At 36.9% G+C, this 19,183-nt stretch overlaps 1 protein-coding gene across 1 annotated transcript in view; it reads left to right on the plus strand.

Annotated features, from left to right (window-relative positions):
- The first annotated feature begins 3,304 nt into the window (after positions 1–3,304).
- MMRN1 (multimerin 1) overlaps positions 3,305–19,183 on the plus strand; it is a 59,887-nt gene continuing 44,008 nt past the window's right edge. Inside the window, exon 1 of the mRNA XM_060094661.1 lies at positions 3,305–3,891. Within this exon, the coding sequence (XP_059950644.1) occupies positions 3,305–3,891 (587 nt within the window). The remainder of the gene's footprint in view (positions 3,892–19,183) is intronic.

Here is a 19,183-nt window from a genome sequence, read left to right on the forward strand (position 1 = left end):
CCGTGGAGCAGCTAAGCCTGTGCGCCACAACTACTGAGCCTGCGAGCCACAACTACCAAGCCCGTACACCACAACTATTGAAGCCTGCGCACTTAGAGCCCATGCTCTGCAACAAGAGAAGCCACCGCAATCAGAAGCCCGCGCACCACAACGAAGAGTAGCCCCTGTTCGCCACAACTAGAGAAAGCCCACGCACAGCAACAAAGACCCAATGCAGCCATAAATAAATAAATTAATTTTAAAAATAATAATACATAAGAAAAAGAAAACTGAAATAAACCCATTATATCATCACCTAGAAAGAACCACTTTTGCAATACGTATTCAATCTTTTGTTTATGGTACACTGAAAAATGACATAAAAACCTCCTGATAGCACATAATAAAATGAGTTTCATAGTTTCTTTCTTATAAATTACTCAGTGGGGAAAAAAGGCAATAGGGTAAAACGTAATTTAATATAAAAAATTTAGCAGGCACAGGGATGTAGCAGAATGATGGGGTCCAGGTATACAAAAATCTGATGATATAGTTTAATCCAAGGATAGTATTTAGAGTAGTTAGAAAAATGATTGAGTATTCTTTAGGCAATAATCCCAGGAATATTATTTTTTAACTGTTATGTGATAAGTATTAATGAGTCTCAGAAAGCAGTTTCTCTGACAGTTTCTGAAGTACAGATATAAATTATATCTCCAGTTAAGGGATGATCCATACATCTAAAACCATCAGATGAGCTGGGGACTCTCTGGGGAGTTACAGCACAAGATGGCTTAGTGAATTGATAATGAGATACAGAAACTTTAGGCTTTTTTTTTTTTTTTTTTTTTTTGGTGTACGCGGGGCTCTCACCGTTGTGGCCTCTCCCGTTGCGGAGCACAGGCTCCGGACGTGCCGGCTCAACGGCCATGGCTCACGGGCCCAGCCGCTCCGCGGCACGTGGGATCCTCCCAGACCGGGGCACGAACCCGCGTCCCCTGCATCGGCAGGCGGACTCCCAACCACTGCGCCACCAGGGAAGCCCACCTTTAGGCTTTTGATTGCAAGGTCACTTGTAAGCTAGGATAAGAGTAACCAAAATCATTATTGGTCAATACCTTACAGGAGGAGGAATGAATTGCTTAGCTCAGTTCAGTTTTTATTACCATTTGAGAGCCATTTGTTATCACTTATAGATCCAATGAGTGACCCTTTACCACTCAAGTTCACTTGTCCTAAACAGGATCAAGATGTTTTTTTCAAATCATAGAAGCAAAAAAATCTACGTGTGTCATTATTCTGGTTGTTTCTTAAACTTTCAAGATGGTTTCTTCATCGACTTTTACTAAATCTAGGAAAATGGATTTAAAATCGTACACTAAATAGAAATACTTTACTTGGATTTTTCTAACTATTATTCTGCTCTAAGCCAAAGATAGTTGCTTGTGTCTTTTCCAGATTAAGAAGCTGTAATGTCTTTTTCTTAGTACTGAAAACGATGTTTGTGTTGTGAAAATTATGCAGTTTCATCACTCTTTTTAGTTACTAATTGCTGCCTGGATTGTCTGTGCTGGACCTTTCTGCTCTTTTACTAACGCAAAGTTTGTGGGATTGTTCTGTGATATATCCGAGAAACAGATGTTTTGTACTCCATGTCAAAGTCAACTGGGGTTGCTGCTGACTACTGTGTATCGTAGTTTAAATAACCTCATACTATATACTCTCTAATATGTTGACAATATGCTTGTATAAGTGAATGGCAAAGATTAAGGGGAGAAAGGAGTATTAACACCAAAAAGTTAGTAGTTCAGAGGAAAACTAGGTCTTGTTTCAAACCCTGGTGTCCTGTATCCAGGATTAGAGACAAGAGTATAGATCTACAATAATATATAACCAAATAGTCACAAGGTTTCCAATTTTCCAGTTCTGAAAGAAAACATTCCATGACTGAATATTTAACAAGAACCTAATGCCAGACATAGAAGTTGACAGAAAGATTAATTACACAGAGATCTAGCCTTCAGATAATGTATATAGGCCACGAGCAAATTGACAGCCAAGAATATTCTTGCTTTATAATCTCAGCACCTAAGCGAGTACCTTACTAAAGCTGACTGAGGGTTTGGGTAATTACTAAATGAATGAAGGAAGAAAGGAATGTATGTATGGATGAACTGTTCTAGCTTGTTACTTGTATGTCTGAAAAGTTTGCTGTGGAATATTTTACAGATGAGAGAATTTAATGGAAGTCTGAGAATCAGACATTTGTTGGAGTAGTGAAATCATAAATCCCATGAAGCATCTCTACTGGGAAAACAACCATAGAAAAGTCTTTGATCAATTTAGTTCTCTCTTTTCTGCAGCTGTTATATTTTTCACTACAGAAGAAGTACAAAAACTGATCCCAGTTTAATTTATTTTCATGTGACTCCACTTTTTCTTCATCCCTTCCTTAGTGGTAAAATACTAATCACCCCCAACCACTAGAAGATAAGGATTAGAAAATAGAGGAAGTAAATTTCTGATTATTCATTCCATTAATTGGTTCTTTTAGAAATTTGGAGATAATTTAAAGTGATTTTCTTGTATACTAACATAATTCAATAATTTATGCTTTTCTTTTTATTATCATTATTGAGATTAACTTCAAATAATGCTACAGCTGAAGTGTATATATAAAAATAGGGATGTGTATATATATATATATATATATATATATATATATTTCACAATTCAGCCTATGATGTGTGAAAGAGCAGAGACATTGCAGATGAGTTTTTGTTTACATGTGTACATGCGTATACGTCCTTGAACAAAATGTGGCTCTCTGGATGGGGCCCAGTGGAAAGGAAGCATCACAAAACTTTTTCTCAGGTTCCTTGTATAGTAGAAAAAAAAAATGTTAAACTCCTTGATTCAGCCCATCCAAACAAAATTCCATTATCAACGTGAAATTTCTCTTCAAAATCAGCAACACATGAAATATGAGTGAACCTAGGAAAGGAAAGTTACTTCATGTTTCTCTCATGGGTTTTCCTGATAATAATTGCCTGTGTTTTTCCATTTACCCTTAGCTTCATCAGACACCCTTCACTGCTTCCATAGATCATCCTACCAGAGGTCACAGATCACCCAGAGCCTACAGAAACAGGAAATCAAACTTCCTGAGTCCACTACAAAACACAGAAACCTGTTTCCTCTACACATCTCAAATTGGCAAAGCTCTGTCTTAGCAGATTCAGTGTGGAAGCAGCCATCGAAAAGGCTAGAAGGACTTTATCCCCCTCCCAATTTCACATGAGCTTTCTAGCTTCAAACTACTGAAATGAAAGGAGCAAGGCTATTCATCCTGCTTTCTAGTTTATGGAGTGGGGGGATTGGGCATAACAACACTACACATACTTGGACTACACCTGAGGATGAGAACTCCCAGAACTCCCAGACCTCTGCTCCGGTTCCTCTAAGCAAAATACAAAGTCTTCAGGTGCTGCCAACCACCCAGATCACATCAGTGGAGATGGCCACAGCTCCCGAGGTAAGCACTTCCGAAGAGAGTCTTCTGAAATCAACACTGCTTCCCTCAGAGACAAGTGCATCTCCCGAGCGTGTGAAAAACCAAACTCTCACACCCACAGGGAGGACAGAAGTGGTACTGAAGTTACAAACCCTTGCCCTCCCAACCAAATCAAGCATCAGGTTCAGTCCTAAAGCAGAGTCAGTGGTCCTTTCCAACTCCACCCTGAAATTTCTTCAGAGCTTTGCCAGAAAGTCGAATGAACAAGCCATTTCTCTAAACTCGGATAGAGGCGTGGGAAATCGATCCCCACGGGAAACGTACCTCAGCAGAGGGGACAGCCCTGGAAGCCAAAGAACCAGCTACCAAAAATCAAGCTTTGAAACAACTAGAGGAAAGTAAGAAACATTCTTTTTTTTTTCTTTCTAACTATAAGGTTTATAAGATTGCAAGCTAACAGTTGTCTCACTTCCAGAAAAGGATTTCATGTCCAAGATGAAACCAGATCATATTTCAGTTAGGTGAGGTAATTAAGTGTTACCTTATCTAAAAGGGAAAAGATGAACAAACAAAACGCAGCAATTTATTTTAATTGAAGTGGCTGAAGTTACTAATAGAGGTGCTTTAACTGGGGATAGTCGGTAACAAACAATGTAACCTCACAGTGACTGTTAGTTAATTCAGATCAAGGGTATATTGGTTGTGCTCAGAACTACACGCACACCATGAAAGAAAAAATGTCATTACTGTTAAGGTGTGAACAGATTTAAAAACTGAAACAGCCTGTGCTGTGGAAAGTATATGGTTATCAAGCTCAAACTAAGCAGAGCTAGGTTGGAATCCTGGCTCCAGTACTGTCTAGATCCTTGACTTGAGCAAGTCAATTGATGTCCCTGAATCTCAGTTTCTTCGTTTGTAAAATACAGATATGGTATAACGAGTACAGATAAAAATACCAACTTTGCAGGGCTGTCGTGCAAGATTCAAATTAATGAGATGTGCTTAGACACACGCTTCTCACAGAATAGGTACTCAACAAGTCATATTTTACTAGTACCATTATACTGAATTATGCCATCATTATGAATGTGTTGACTAGAAAGGCCAATTTTTCAAATTGATTTTGATTTAAAATTAGAGAAAATTCAATTTGAATTGTTGAAGCAAAATAATAAAACAAAGCTTAAAAGAGTATCATTAAAGAAGTCTTTCAAAAGGACCAAAAAACAAAAACAAAACCCTGGAAAATGCACATCAATGTTCTATTCATTTAATGTTCAAAGTTAAACATCTGACTATAAAAAATAATTCGAGTTAATAATAGCAACTGACACCTGCTATGAAAGGCATTGTGTTAACACTGTTGTTGATATAAACATGAGACACTGGGAAGCATATAAGCCAATAGATTTGTATTTATGTATTCTTTATTATTCAAATCCATTTTTCACTGTATTTCAAAGGTTATGGAATTTTTTAAAACATGAAACTAAAGTTGATTTTATAAAAACTTATTAACATGGTGGAATTTGGAACATGCCAATTTACTGTAAAAACAAATGCTACAGATTACAAAATGTTCAACTTAGGATAGATAGACTGCCTAAAACAGACATTTTAACAGATATAAATTAAACTTTCTCATGTTTAGGAACAACAGAATGTGGTCTATTAAGCAAAAAGTATAATTTATTGAGAGTCTTTTCTGAGTCATGTATAAGATCATTTCTCTTAATCATATTTTGTTAGACTATGATTTAATTTTTTAAACCAATTATATAGAAATCTTAGTTATTCATAGGAAATGATTTGAACCTTTTAGAGATGTTATTATAAAGGGATTTTCCAATAGACTAGTAAATATAACCAAAAGAAGGGAACAGTTGAAAGTAAAATACCAATTAAATTTTACATAGCATATAGAAAGTGGCATATGGTTGTTTCATAATTAGAACTAGTAATTGATAATTTGATGAATACTAGTTTTTAAATAAATGCTATTTGTTTTATCCAAAAACCTCACTGTCAAAGCTTATGAACCCTTACTTATTTGATGACTGTTTATACATTGCTGGTCTCGGGGGAAACATAGAATTTTTCAAATAAAAATAATTCCTGCTCCCAAGGAATGTGTTATATAAAAAGAAAGCACCAACATATCTCAGATTTTTAAAAATTCATTATATGTTAGGAGGAAACAAGATATTAAAGGTGTAACTTGCTGAGCAGAACTCCATCCCATGCATTTTCCAATGAAAAAAACCTTAAATTATTTCTAGAGAAAAGAACTAACTGTACTTAGAGATTCTACATCCTGAGGTCCTAGAGAGCTAAGGTTCTCTTTGGTAATACTTTTCTTTTATAAATTTATTTATTTTTGGCTGCATTGGGTCTTTGTTGCTGTGCACGGGCTTCCTCTAGTTGCTGCGAGCAGGGGCTGCTCTTTGTTGTGGTGCGCGGGCTTCTCATTGCAGTGGCTTCTCTTGTTGCGGAGCACGGGCTCTAGAGCACACGGGCTTCAGTAGCTGTGGCATGTGGGCTCAGTAGTTGTGGCTCGTGGGCTCTAGAGCGCAGGCTCAGTAGTTGTGGTGCACGCGCTTAGTTGCTCCGCGGCATGTGGGATCTTCCCGGACCAGGGCTCGAACCCGTGTCCCCTGCATTGGCAGGCAGATTCCTAACCACTGCACCACCAGGGAAGTCCCAGTAATACTTTTCATTAAGTATTCATTCATTAAGTAATACTTCATTAAGTCCCAGACTTCTTACTCATTAGCCATGCAATTGATAACGGTATTAGAGAAAACTTAGGTCCATCTATTATGGCCACAGTGCTGATGCAAAGAAACCTTGGTAAGGTCAAAAGAGGTCTTTCATATTTTTGTTTGATTAGCAAATAATAATAATAGCAAACACTTTACGGCATTTTTCCTAGTACTGTACTATTCTGAGTGTGTGTGTGTATGTGTATATATATATATATATATATATATACACACACACACACACTCGCATATTTTCAATCCTTTAATCATAACCATAATTCCATGAAGAAGATTCTGTTACTATTTCATTATAGAGAGGTTAAGAAAATTAACTAGGGTCACTTAGCTAGTAAATCCCAGGACAAAAATTCAAACCCAGGCTGGCTGGCTTCAGAGACGTAGCTCTCAATCCGTACATTATACTCCTTCAGCAAATACAGTCTATTATCCCAACTGGGAAAATACAAGTGGCCAGTTTCTTTCCCCACTTCTTAGGCTTCAGAGGCTATTCTTTGCCTCCAGAATAAATTCCAGATTTCATTCCTAGTCAGTCATACAACGCCATCCTTGATCTGGCTCCTGCCTACTTCCCTAGCCTCATCTTCTGTGACTTTCTGGCCATGAAAATTTGTAGTTTTCTAGTCCACAATATGCTGTTTGTTAAACCTATCTTTGTTCCCTGTTTGTCCCTCTGGCTAGCATGGTCTTATTTTCCCATCACCTACTTCTTTTACACCTGATAATAATACATCCAGGAAGCTTTCTCAGGCTCAGTTATGTGGCCCTTCTAACTGTTCACATACCTCTCTTCGAATTCTTCTATCACCGCACTTACAATGGTATGTTATAATTACAGTGAACTTGTGATCTCCTTGCGTTTAGGGACAGATTTCCAGTGCCAGTAAAGTGTTTGGTTTACAGTAAGTATACAGTATTTAACAAGCTGAATGTAAAGTTTATGGATCTATATGTGAATGTATAGATGAATCCTTCCCAAAGAAATATTTCTGTATAATAAAACCTTGTTGACTTGGGATAAACTCATCTTAGGTTTTGGGTTTTTTTCTTACTATTTTTGGAATTTTATAGTGGTTCTATGTAAAAGGAATACTTCTGTCAATAGAATTTTTCTGGCATATTTTTGTCTCATCTTGTACTTTCCCTCATCTTACCACCACAGGAACTCCTGGCTACACCAGAGCTGTGGTTTCCTGTCTGGAACAGTGGGTGTTGGTCAGTGACCAAGCACTTTGAAACAGGCAGGATAAAAAGAAGAAATTGGGATTAATGCTTTTAGGTATTGAACCAATATTTGCTGAGGACCTAATATGTCCCGAACATTGTGCTTGTGCTGAGGGTAAAACAGTGAAGACAAACTCCCACCTGTTCTGTCCTCATGGAATCTGCAGTCCAGTGGGAAAAGGGCATGGGGAGGAAAAACAGTACATCACAAATGCTGATGCTGAATCAAAATGGTGATGAACAAACATTCTGAACGAAGTTTATGAGAGTACATAACAGAATGAGTGGTCTACCCTGGAGGTTATGAGCTTTCTCTGAGAGGATAGTAGGTGAAGTGAGATATTGATAGGCATTAACTGCCTACCTAACTTCTCTCACAATCCCAACCCCTGCACACACGTACTTGAATCTTCATCTCAGTGAACGGCTAGTTCCATAACTAGAAACCTTGGGTATACACTTTACACTTTTTCTCTCCTGTCCTTTATATAATCAATCAAGAAGTCTTCTTGGTGTTCCCTCCAACATCCCCCAAATCTGCCAGCTTCTCTCCACCTTCACCACACCATGTTATTCTCAGCCACCATTATCTACTACTTAGTCTCCTAACTTGTCCACGTTTCCACTCTTGCCTCTACACGTGTGAGATCTTTCAAACTTTTTTTTATTGAATACTTTGGACATAGAACATTGTATACATTTAAGGTATTTAAACTTTAATTCAGGTTAATGCATTTCATTGGATGTAAGACTTCATCTATTGTGATGTGATTTTATGTACTAATCAGAAAGTATGACGTTATTTAAAGTGTTCAGGTTTATCTCAGAGTTTTTATATCATTTTTGCCTCCTTGAAATGAAGATATAAATGAAACTGGTTAAGACATTTCTAAGGCAATGACAAAAACTACCGTCTGACTAGTAGTGACTAAAATATATCATTGATTTCAAAATATATTCCTGATTTCAGAGATGTTTTAAAACCTGTGAAATTTAGTATTTTGCTCACATGCTCAAAATCACTTAGTAGCTTTCCAATACATTTAGAGTAAAATCCTAAATCCTTACCATGCACACAGGGTCCTGCTTGACATGACCATTGCCTATCTTTATGATCTCATTTTCTACCATGCTCCAAGTTCACTCCACTCAATCTCCTCCAGCCACACTGGCCTTCTTCCTGGTTACTGACCATGTCAAGTTAATACATATCTAAAGCAAACTCCTGTTTGCTCTTGAGAGAATGCTCTTCCCTCAGCATTTAGACAAATGACTCCTTTTCTTATGCAATTTGAGCTTTAATGTCCCTCCCTCAAGTAGACCTTCTCCGACCACCCAATGGAAAGTTGCCATCCTTATCTTATCACCCTTATTTTTTCTTCAGAGCATTTATTTGAAATTATTGGGTCTATTTATGCAGACAGTTGTGTATTTTATATTTTTCCACAAAATACATTCTGTGAAAATAGGACCCTTGACCTTCTTACTTATTATTATTCTATTCACTGCCAACAATAGTCCCCTGCACATAGAGAGAGCTCCACAAAACTCTGTGGAATGACTGATTATTGGATAGATTTGGAGTTCACAGTGGAGATAAAGACTAGAGATATAAGTTTGGGAAATATGAGAACTATAGAAATATGGATGCTCAATTGAGGAGTTTTTCTTTCTGTCTGTCTTTCTTTTTTTAACGAAAGGGAGGAGGGAGAGAGGGCAGAAATCAGAGCTCTTCCAGAGAGTTTCCCACTTACTTGTTTGTCATTGTATTTGATTTTGCATATAGAATGGCCATAAATATGGTAAAATGTTAATGAAAGGGCCAGAAGGGAAAAGTTGAATATGAAACAAGATGAATACTATATTTGCTGAGTTTATTGACTTAATTTATTTTAGAATTTCACTTGTTTATTCTTTCTATAAGCTATATAACTTGCTTTATGTACAAATAGGTGGCTCAAGTTAAATGAATTCTGATTTCTAATATGTCTAACATAAATTCTACAAGTCTTTTATTAAACCACTTGTAATAGAAAATTTAAAATTTAATGGTTTAAAATTACAAAAACTAACCATTAAATTAACTCTGCTGCCTTTTGTAATATGCATTTTTCTGCTTAATTCTGTAAATTATGAGGTTTTAAATATGAAAAATCTGGTCAATTAAATTCAGATGCCATCTTAGTCCATTCAGGCTGTTATAACAAAATGAGCGACTGAGTTCCTTATAAACAACAGAAATTTATTTCTCACAGTTCTGGAAGCTGGAAACCCAGGAACGGGTTGCCAGCATGGCCTTTTTCAGATTCCCGTCTTCTCATTGTACTCCCACATTGTGGAAGGCATGAGGGATCTCTCTAGGGCCACTTTTATAAGGGCACTAATCCCTTATACCTAGCCACCTCCCAAAATCCCCATCTCTCAATATTATCATAATGGGAATTTGGATGTCAACAAATGAATTTTGGGGGGACACAAACATTCAGGCTTTATCATGTGTAGTTGGCAAAGTTCTTATCAGTGGCCTAGTAGCATCCAAGGGGATTATTCTCACATGCTGTTAAATTCTAAAAAGAAACACACCATTATATTAAAGAGTATTTTTTATGTCCTTGAGAAATAAATGTATCTACTACATTACTGCCAGTGAAAATACTAAAGTATATTCTGTATCTCAGTTTTTTCTCATTAATCGTTTCCTTTTTTATTTCTTTGATATTTCTACTCACTAAATTGCTGCTGAATATACACATACATATTGTATGATACATGCCAGAATTTAAGGAGTGCTTATACAGTCTAGGTGATTAAACAAGAAATGTTTGTACACCTTCTGTTTCTTTAAATACCAAAATATTAATTTAAAAATGTGTTATTTCAGGAAATGTTAAAACAGTCAGTTTACAGGAACAACTGGTTTAAGTATAGAATTAAGCATCACAGAACCTATTAGCCTGCCTTTCCTGAGGCTCTGTGGTCTGCACACTGGGAAAGTCTGACACCTACTGGAATAGAATTTACAATGTCCCTGAATACGTTGAAGTAACAGGATGGGGAAAAGAAACAAAAAAATAAAATTAGGTAAAATAAAACAAATTTGTGAAAAAAGTTTAATTAAGGTAATTTTAAGAATTGTTTCTTAGGTATAACATATGTCTGTTTATATCTAATTCAGTGTACCTCTTAAAAATGTACTGTCATTGGCTTTAAAACTTTGAAAATAGGTTGGATCCAAAAAGCAAACTCCATGCACATCCTGAGAGGGGGACACACTCAGCTCATTCTCCTAAAATTTTACACTGAGAAATTATTATTAGTATTATTATTGTATGTACACAATGATTTGTGACTCTGAGGTACTATACAGCATATATCATTAAAAACTCAATTACATACTACACTGTGCCCACCATGGAAGGCAAATCAGTGATGCCTGACAAAAGATTTTCATTGCAAAAGTTGGTATATAAAAGGGGTTTCATCTTAAAACCTAAATTAACCAGAAAATTAAAGTATCAGAAATTCCCCGTAATCTGAGCTTTTCATGATTGCCTCTCAAGATTTGTTTCAAATATTTACATGACTCTTTTATAAAACTAATACTTCTATCCCAGTTTATATATTATGTAGACTTTTGAAAAAGGATGGCCTATATAAAGGTATTTACACTAAAATAAAATGAACCACAATATTTTTTTAATTTGAAAACAGTAATTTTCTTGAGGAGATTTGTATCAAGATGGACTTATCTTTTGGACTAATAGCCAAAACTAAATATAAAAAGTCTAATGCTTTATTTGTGTGTGATTTACATATTAAGAATCTTTTTACTAAATCTAAATGCTTACTTCCAATTTCTATTAATATTTCTTTCACACTGGGTATATTTCCTTTCTCATTTATGACTGATGAACTACCTGTAAATCCTGGTCTCTCATAATAATTAATAATTAATAATTTCATCTTTTCTTTTTAGTTTGATTGAAAAAAATAAAGATTCCTATAAAAATTACATAACATTTAGGAAGTATTTTTGTTCATAACTACTTAAGACTATAGAGACATTTAGAATCTATTTCTTCTGAGAGCTAAGCCTCTTCATATGAATTGAACAACACCAATAATAGTCTTCTGTCATGGTTTTCTGGAACTTATTATTGACCTGATATACATAAGCAATTATGGTAAAGATGAATTTATCAGGTCATTACAGAAACAAGAAAGGAGCAATCTCTACTGGTGTACGAGGCCAAAAACAAAATGGGAGATATATACATACACATATATAGCTATATAGATACCTATGCCCTTCATAAAAAATCCTACTGAGCTCTCTGAATCATCTAGGCATTACCAGCAGCAGCGTTTTACATATATTAAGTCATTTAATCTCACAACAATCCTGTGAGGTAGGTAGGTAATATTATTATATTTATTGTATTGATGAGGAAGTCACATTTAACAAACAAGCTAATGGCTAATAAGTTGTTTCATTTTCTCTTGTTCCTCATTGAATCCCTAAGTTCATCTCAATACGGGATGACAGGAAACAAAGCCAAAATGTCCTTAAATACATCATCTCCCCAAGCAGAAAATCTTCTCCAACTTCCAAGAGAAAATTACATATCATTGGCTAGTTTATGGAGGGGATTTTGCTGGTTTACCTTGATTTCTAGTGAATAGCCTCAGGACTTGGTATTTTCATGCTATTGTGTCAATTCAAATCACAGGTTATGAATATGAATGTTTAAACATTGTCTTCTACGAACAGGATGACAAGCAATTTATTAATCTGTGCTCTAAGGACTAGTATAAATAAATAACATTAATTCTTAGATTGACGTCTTCTATTTCTTAAGGAAAATATTTGTCATGGTCATTATTTAAATGAATCCTTTGTTGCTTCAGTCCACTCTCAATTCAGGATAAGAATGGATATGTTTGGACCAGGGTTTGGTCAGGGTACACTTCAAATGGCAAATGACCAATTCACGGAATCTTTGTTTTTAATTTAGTGTTTTCACGGCTCCTTGGAAGACTGGATTTCTAAAATGTTTCAATCAAAAGTACAGTGATTGTTTACTTACAATGCTTTTCTTAGTTCATTATCCACAAGACTTCAAGTTGTCTATGTCAAAATAGAATCCTTTCCTCCCTTTTGTTTTGTAAGTTCTGCAAGCCAGGCTCATGTTCATAAATAACAAAAGATGTCTGCTTTTTCTTCAAACAAACATTTTACCTATTAACTTGGAAAATCCAAAGGATCAATACAAGTTTTTTTCAGTACATGTTGCCGCACAAAAGCAACACTGTTATTACCATTAAAGAGAATCCCAAATGCAGCCTGCTGTTTGGAGTGTTCGGACCCCACAGAAAGCTCAATACTTCAAAGAAACTGCCCTCTGTCCGCCATAATCACTCTGGAAAGGTACAAAGGATTTCTAGATTTAAGCAAAATACTTGTCTGGGGTCATTACATTTGCTTTTATACTGGCCTGTCACTATTTCACCATGCTGAACTTTCTGTTTTTAAACTTATATTTTCAGATTATTATGTTTTAAATTTATATTTACATTTTTAACTTCTCTTAATTAGCTTATTTCATCGGTGGCATAAAACTAATTACAAGTCACACCAGGGGCTCTTTGGCTGTGGATTGTTCTTCCAATTGACACTGGATCAAAGATTGCTGGGCCACTGGCAATCTGCTTTTTTGCCTACTCAACTATTTTAGTCATGAAATGGTTTTACTATTTAGGGTTTTAAACAATCTCTGCAGGTGACACTGATTTATTCTCACAAACAATATCTTTCTGTTTGTCAATCTATCTTTCTAACAACCATCTCTTTTCTTTTTTTTCAGTACCCAGGGTATGTAGGGACGGTGGTACTTTTTTCCTGCCTCACCCTGTGCCCTCCATAGTCATTCAGCCAATGCTCACGTGACAGATAATTTGTGCTTCTGATGAAGTTAGACATTCTCTGTAATTAGGATAATCAGTGGATTTGCAGGAGAAATCTATTTTTAAAATATCCCTTTAACATGGTGTCTTTATTAATTTAAAATTTTTTATTTCCTGTTTTTGCCGTACTTAGTTTCACATTATTTTTCCAAGTATCACTATGCTTGAACAAAATGTACCAGTGTGTCTTTTTATGCCTTTATGGAACTGAATTTTCAAAAGAACCTTGCACAATAAGCTGTACAGTGCTCTATTTATCTGCCTTAGACAGATGAATGACTGAGTCAGCTTTATTTGTAAAGGGACATTTTGGTCCAAAGAGGCCTAAATATTCCAAAGCAGATGTTTACTAACTTTAGTGACTCTACTCTGGGGAAAAATGTGTTCAATCTTTGTTTTTTAACATTTAGGTTGACTTTTGCATTATTTTAATTATAATAATAATTATTATTTTAAGCAGCATAGAGTTCTTATGTTTTACTGATTTAGTGGCGTACATCTCATATTAATTTGAACTCATAGTGATTTGATTTTACAGTCACGTAGCATTTCCTTTAGTACTATATTTTGTAAATCATTTCTGCCTCTACCCTCGATAAAAAAAACCTCCGAAAACAAATGAGAGGAAAGAATATAAATTTAACATAACAAGGTACATATTCACAATAGGGAAAAAATGACAGAAACAGAAAAGTAAAGAGAAAAAAAATCATGCTATAATCCAATCCTTCAATCTACAGTTATTAAGAACTTTCTACAGTTTAGCATAGGATGTTTTATAATAAAGTAACTGGTATTACAACCAGAAATGAGGCTGATTTTTGTTCTCCTAAACAGTATCTATATGATTTTGGATGGTTTCTACCAGAATGTCATCTAAAAATAGGTATTTTAATAAAGGCTGTTTTTGTCTGATCATGGCATTTTTGTGGCAAATGGCCTACTTTGATGCTGTTAAAGTTTCTCAGCTTCACTGGAGCATAGTCAATTCATATTCCTCTACTATCTTATATGTTGAAGACAGTAAGCATACATGGATGGATATAAACAAAGGTTTTTAGAAACGGGCTTGAGAAAAGTTATGGATACAATATGGTCTAATTGATAAGACACGTGGATCAGAACAGGAATTCAGCTAAATCTTTCTGTAAGGCAGGATTTATTTGTTATTCTTAATCATATCATTTAAAATTGTGCTATATTTGATACAAAGTAGATGTATTATAATACCTAATTTTACCATATGTATCCCTAACAGTGTATCATTCACTTTTATATTTTAGCTTTATGTAAGAAATAAACATTGTATGGTATTATTTCTGTAACTTGCTTGCATCACACAAGTTTATTATAAGTTAAATTTGGGTTATTGAATATTACAGTTCATTTGTTTAACTGGTGAATAATACCTATGTGTAAATATTTCAATGTATTTCTCCATTCTATGGTAAATGGACATTTAAACTACTTATAGGTTTTGATAGTTATGAATAATGCTTGCTACTATAAATACTCAGATAACATGATTCCTGGAACACAAGTGCAAGAGTTTCTCTAAAGTATATATCTAGAAGTGTAACTGCTGGGTCAGTATACGCATGTTCATTATTACATGATATTAACACACTGCTTTTCAAAGTGGTTTTACCATATATTTCTACCAACAGTATATATGAGTTCTCTATATCCTCTGAACACGTGAGATGGTCAAATTCTCAAAATTTGCTTATTGGTGACATACAGCAAGAGCCTGGAAAGGCCTTTCCTAGCCTTCATGAATTGGGCCCGGTGTCAACCAGCAGCTTTACCAGAAACTCGAGGTCTGTGTGATGCAGCAATGTTGGCTGCATCTGGAAAACCCTTGAGTTCACGGGAGATGAAGGAAGGCACATCTGGGGACTCAAAGCACACTTCTTCCTTTATAGGAAGCACCTTGGCACACTAGAGGCTTGCCCCCCTCAAAGGCTTTCCCCCTTAGTGCTAGTTCTGAGGGGTTAGCCAGCCCCTCTGAGAATGGAGGTTTGGAGAGAAAAAGCACGTGTGTGAACATGAGACTCCTAAGTCACAGCTCGGTCAATATTCCAGGTTTCAAACGCAAGAGCTGAGAACAGTCTGTGGGTTGCAAATCTCTAGAAAAGGACCTTCCCTCACTCCCCTCAAAAAGCAGAGGGAAATCAACCAGCCTCAAGAGGCATGAGAGAGAAAGCAAGAACCCGAGGGTTTAAGAACCCATTCCATCTCCTAATTTGGTTTCTGGAAAGAAGCAAGCCAATATAGCAGTGACTATCTACACCTTGGCTATAAGAATTCCCTGAGAAGCCACTGAGGACCAAGTCTCCAAGATGACTACCTTGGACTTGAGGATTCACTTAGGGAACACTGGAAAGCTTTCCACTGGAGATGGCTGTCAGAACCGTAGGCTACATGCATGCTTCCCAGCTGCCAAGGAATCCGTCCAAGCAGTTCCAAGACTGTAGCCAGTTTAGTCAGAGGATCCTAGTATTTCTCCCCCATGTGCTGAGGTGGACTTGCCTACCGCAGAGGAGCCTAGGAAAGTCCAGCCTCTGTTTCGCTCGCCACACTGAAAAACATACCCAATAGGGAGGAGGGTTGAAGAGGTGACTGTATCCCCTTGAAGAAAGTGAAGTGGGGAGGCTGCCTGAGACTCAGAGCTGAATTTGACAGAGGATACAGGTTGAAATAATCAAGGCCTCACTTCTTTCTGAGCATGCTGGAGTTTAATCTTCATGGGAGAAGATCAAAACATTTTACCTCCCCAGCAGAGATCACAGATGAGCTAATCTAGACGTCTGGGCAATTTCCAGGTAGAATGCATTTAGGCCTCCATGTAGCCCATGGTATTTAGCACCACCAATGTTTGTTCCTCCTGGCAAAGTTTCCTTTTTACATACATATTTACACACTTAAAAGCAGTTCAATGCCTGCTGGCTTGGCTCATACAAAAGAGGGTTAAAACTCTCACTGAGGAAAAACCAAAATGTGCCCAATTGTATAAAGGCCTCTTCTCTTGCAAGAAACAGGGAGACAGCTGATTTCCTCCCATTTTTCCTCCTTTGCAAAAGAAGTCTTAATTGTAAGTTCGTGTTGTAATTCGAAGACCCATTCTCAGGCCATTTTCCCCGACTCTAGCCTATGTTGGAGCTAGGCAGTGTTACAAAAGAAAGTCATTTTCTTCTTTTTCATAACTCCAGTATACCATATACAGTAGGAAGTCATATAGAATTAAGAACATAATACGTTACCATTTATAGAATAAAAGCACATAGCTAAAAGAGCCACATTATCAGAAAGGACAGGTACAAACTTATTGATAAGAGTTCTATATCCAGTTGATTCTTAGATATTATTTCCATTAGAAAACATTATCTCCATCTTCAAAATACTTCAACCCTCTCCAGCCACTCTCAGATGTGTTTAATACTTAAGAGAATTCTTAGTGAGATTGTTGAAAATAGCTGTTATCAAGTTTTGTCTGTGTTTTGGAAGATTTTTTTGCTTTATCTCACAGTTGGCTAAACGTAGGCCAAGTCTGACCACCATATTTCTTATTTAAACTGCAAGTAATTATACACAATTCCTCTTTGTCCTGTTACTGCCTTAACAATCTCAACCTTTCTTAAATCCCTATTTGTCTAATAACATTGTCCCACCTGTTTTGTTTCTTTAGTCTCTGCCTTTCATTAACTCACTCTAAAGACACAGGTGTGCTTGTTATTCCATGCTGACCACCAATTTGGAAATAGACGATTTTTCTCCTAGCTCCCATTTCACTAATTTGACTTCTTATATTTCCTATTTATTTTTACTGTGCTTACTCCTTAGACTGACTGGTATGATCACATGTTTCTTCTTTTCCCTTCCTGTTAAATTAGCAAGTATATCGTTGACATACCCCATTTTGGAAGGGCTTTTTCTCAGGATGACCAGAGCAAAATGACACCAAAGAGGCGTCTTGGGTGGAACTTCCTCTAACCCAGGCACAGAACATGTTCTTCAGTGGAGAGTTTTCCTGATTTACAGTCCCTCATTTCTCCTTTACCCTCTCACACAACATGGTAATTGGGGCAGGTTCCATTAAGAACACACACCTGTATCTATATCTCCAGGCAATCCTATTAGGCATGGGTGAAAAACCAACCCCTGCGTAAAGCAAGATTTCTAGTCAGGCAGCAATATCTTACCTCCTGATTCAGAGGACTCTCACTAATACCAGGTTTAATATTTTGCTACAGTCATCCACGAGCCAACCCCTCTTAACCGATCCTAACAAAACAGACATAGACAAACGTGGACAAAGAAATCCAGAGTCTGAGGACACAATCCTTTGAGTACCTCGGCAGCTGTAACCTTTTATATTGTCTCCCTTGGGGGAGAATCTAACACACAATGCTGAGAAGGTTAATAGACAACTTTAGGTGCTGGCACATTTTAACAATGTTACTCACCCAAAAGACATCTGATCCAGGAGCGGTTTCTTCTCTCAAAAGTGAAAGCAGGGCTTCCCAGGTGGCGCAGTGGTTGTGAGTCCGCCTGCCGATGCAGGGGACACGGGTTCGTGCCCCAGTCCGGGAAGATCCCACATGCCATGGAGCGGCTGGGCCCGTGAGCCATGGCCGCTGAGCCTGTGTGTCCGGAGCCTGTGCTCCGCAACGGGAGAGGCCACAACAGTGAGAGGCCCGCGTACCGGAAAAAAAAAGAAAAAAAAAAAAAAGTGGAAGTAGCACCAAGGAGCCTGGAGAGCAGCAGCGGGAAGCAGCAACGTGACAGCCGACCCTCTAGACAAGTTTGGTCTGGGTGACCGCTCAGGGTGGGTGATGAGGGCCTGCACTCTGCCAGGGGCTGCAGTGCCTTTGGCAGGCAGTCATGAGATTTACATCCCTTTGTGGTGACCAACACTGCTACCGAGCAAGGGCTCCTTGCCCAATGTGCACAGAAGCCAATACCAAGGCACTGGCTTTTGAGAAAATAAAAGTTCTACTGCGAGATCAACTGGCAAGGAAACAGGAAGCAAGGCGCTCGCATCTGTCTTCTCCATCCAGGGCTCGGGGTGAAGTTTAGGGGATTAGGGAAATTTCAAACTTGGAAGCTGATTGGCTAGTCTTCAATTAGTCCATATAAGCTCCCACTGTTGCTGGGAGCCAGATTTTCCTTGTTGAAGAACGTCTCATTTCATAAAAGCCTCAACACGTCTATTCTTTGAGTTCCACAGACTGAAGATTCTCGGCTCTGGGGTTATACTGGACACATGGGTTCCTGTCTTGCACATGCCCAGGGCTGTCTGTAAAATAACTCAAGATTTGAGTAATCAACATCCTATTTAAGAATGCAAAACCAGTTTAAGCTGGTCAATGTTTTACATGCTGTTAAGTTTAACAAGAACAATGTTATTTTTCCTATTATAAACAGTATCTTTTTTAACTTTGTTGTTAGCACATCAAACTATAACTGATCTTAACTGTATGGCTAAACTTTTTTATTAATTATAAAACATTTTATATTGATCTTCACTAAATTGATGAACTCATTCATTAGAATCATTAACATATAGACTCCTTTATATTTTCTTTATTCACAATCATATCACCTGCTGCTAATAAGTTATTTTTCCCTCTTTTTCGATCCTTACATTATTTATTTATTTGCTTGTTTGTTTATTTATTTTCATCTTACTGCACATTGTTCAACGGAAGTAACAGATCTA

This window comes from Mesoplodon densirostris, chromosome 1, assembly GCF_025265405.1.
Source record: "Mesoplodon densirostris isolate mMesDen1 chromosome 1, mMesDen1 primary haplotype, whole genome shotgun sequence".
NCBI lineage: Eukaryota > Metazoa > Chordata > Mammalia > Artiodactyla > Ziphiidae > Mesoplodon > Mesoplodon densirostris.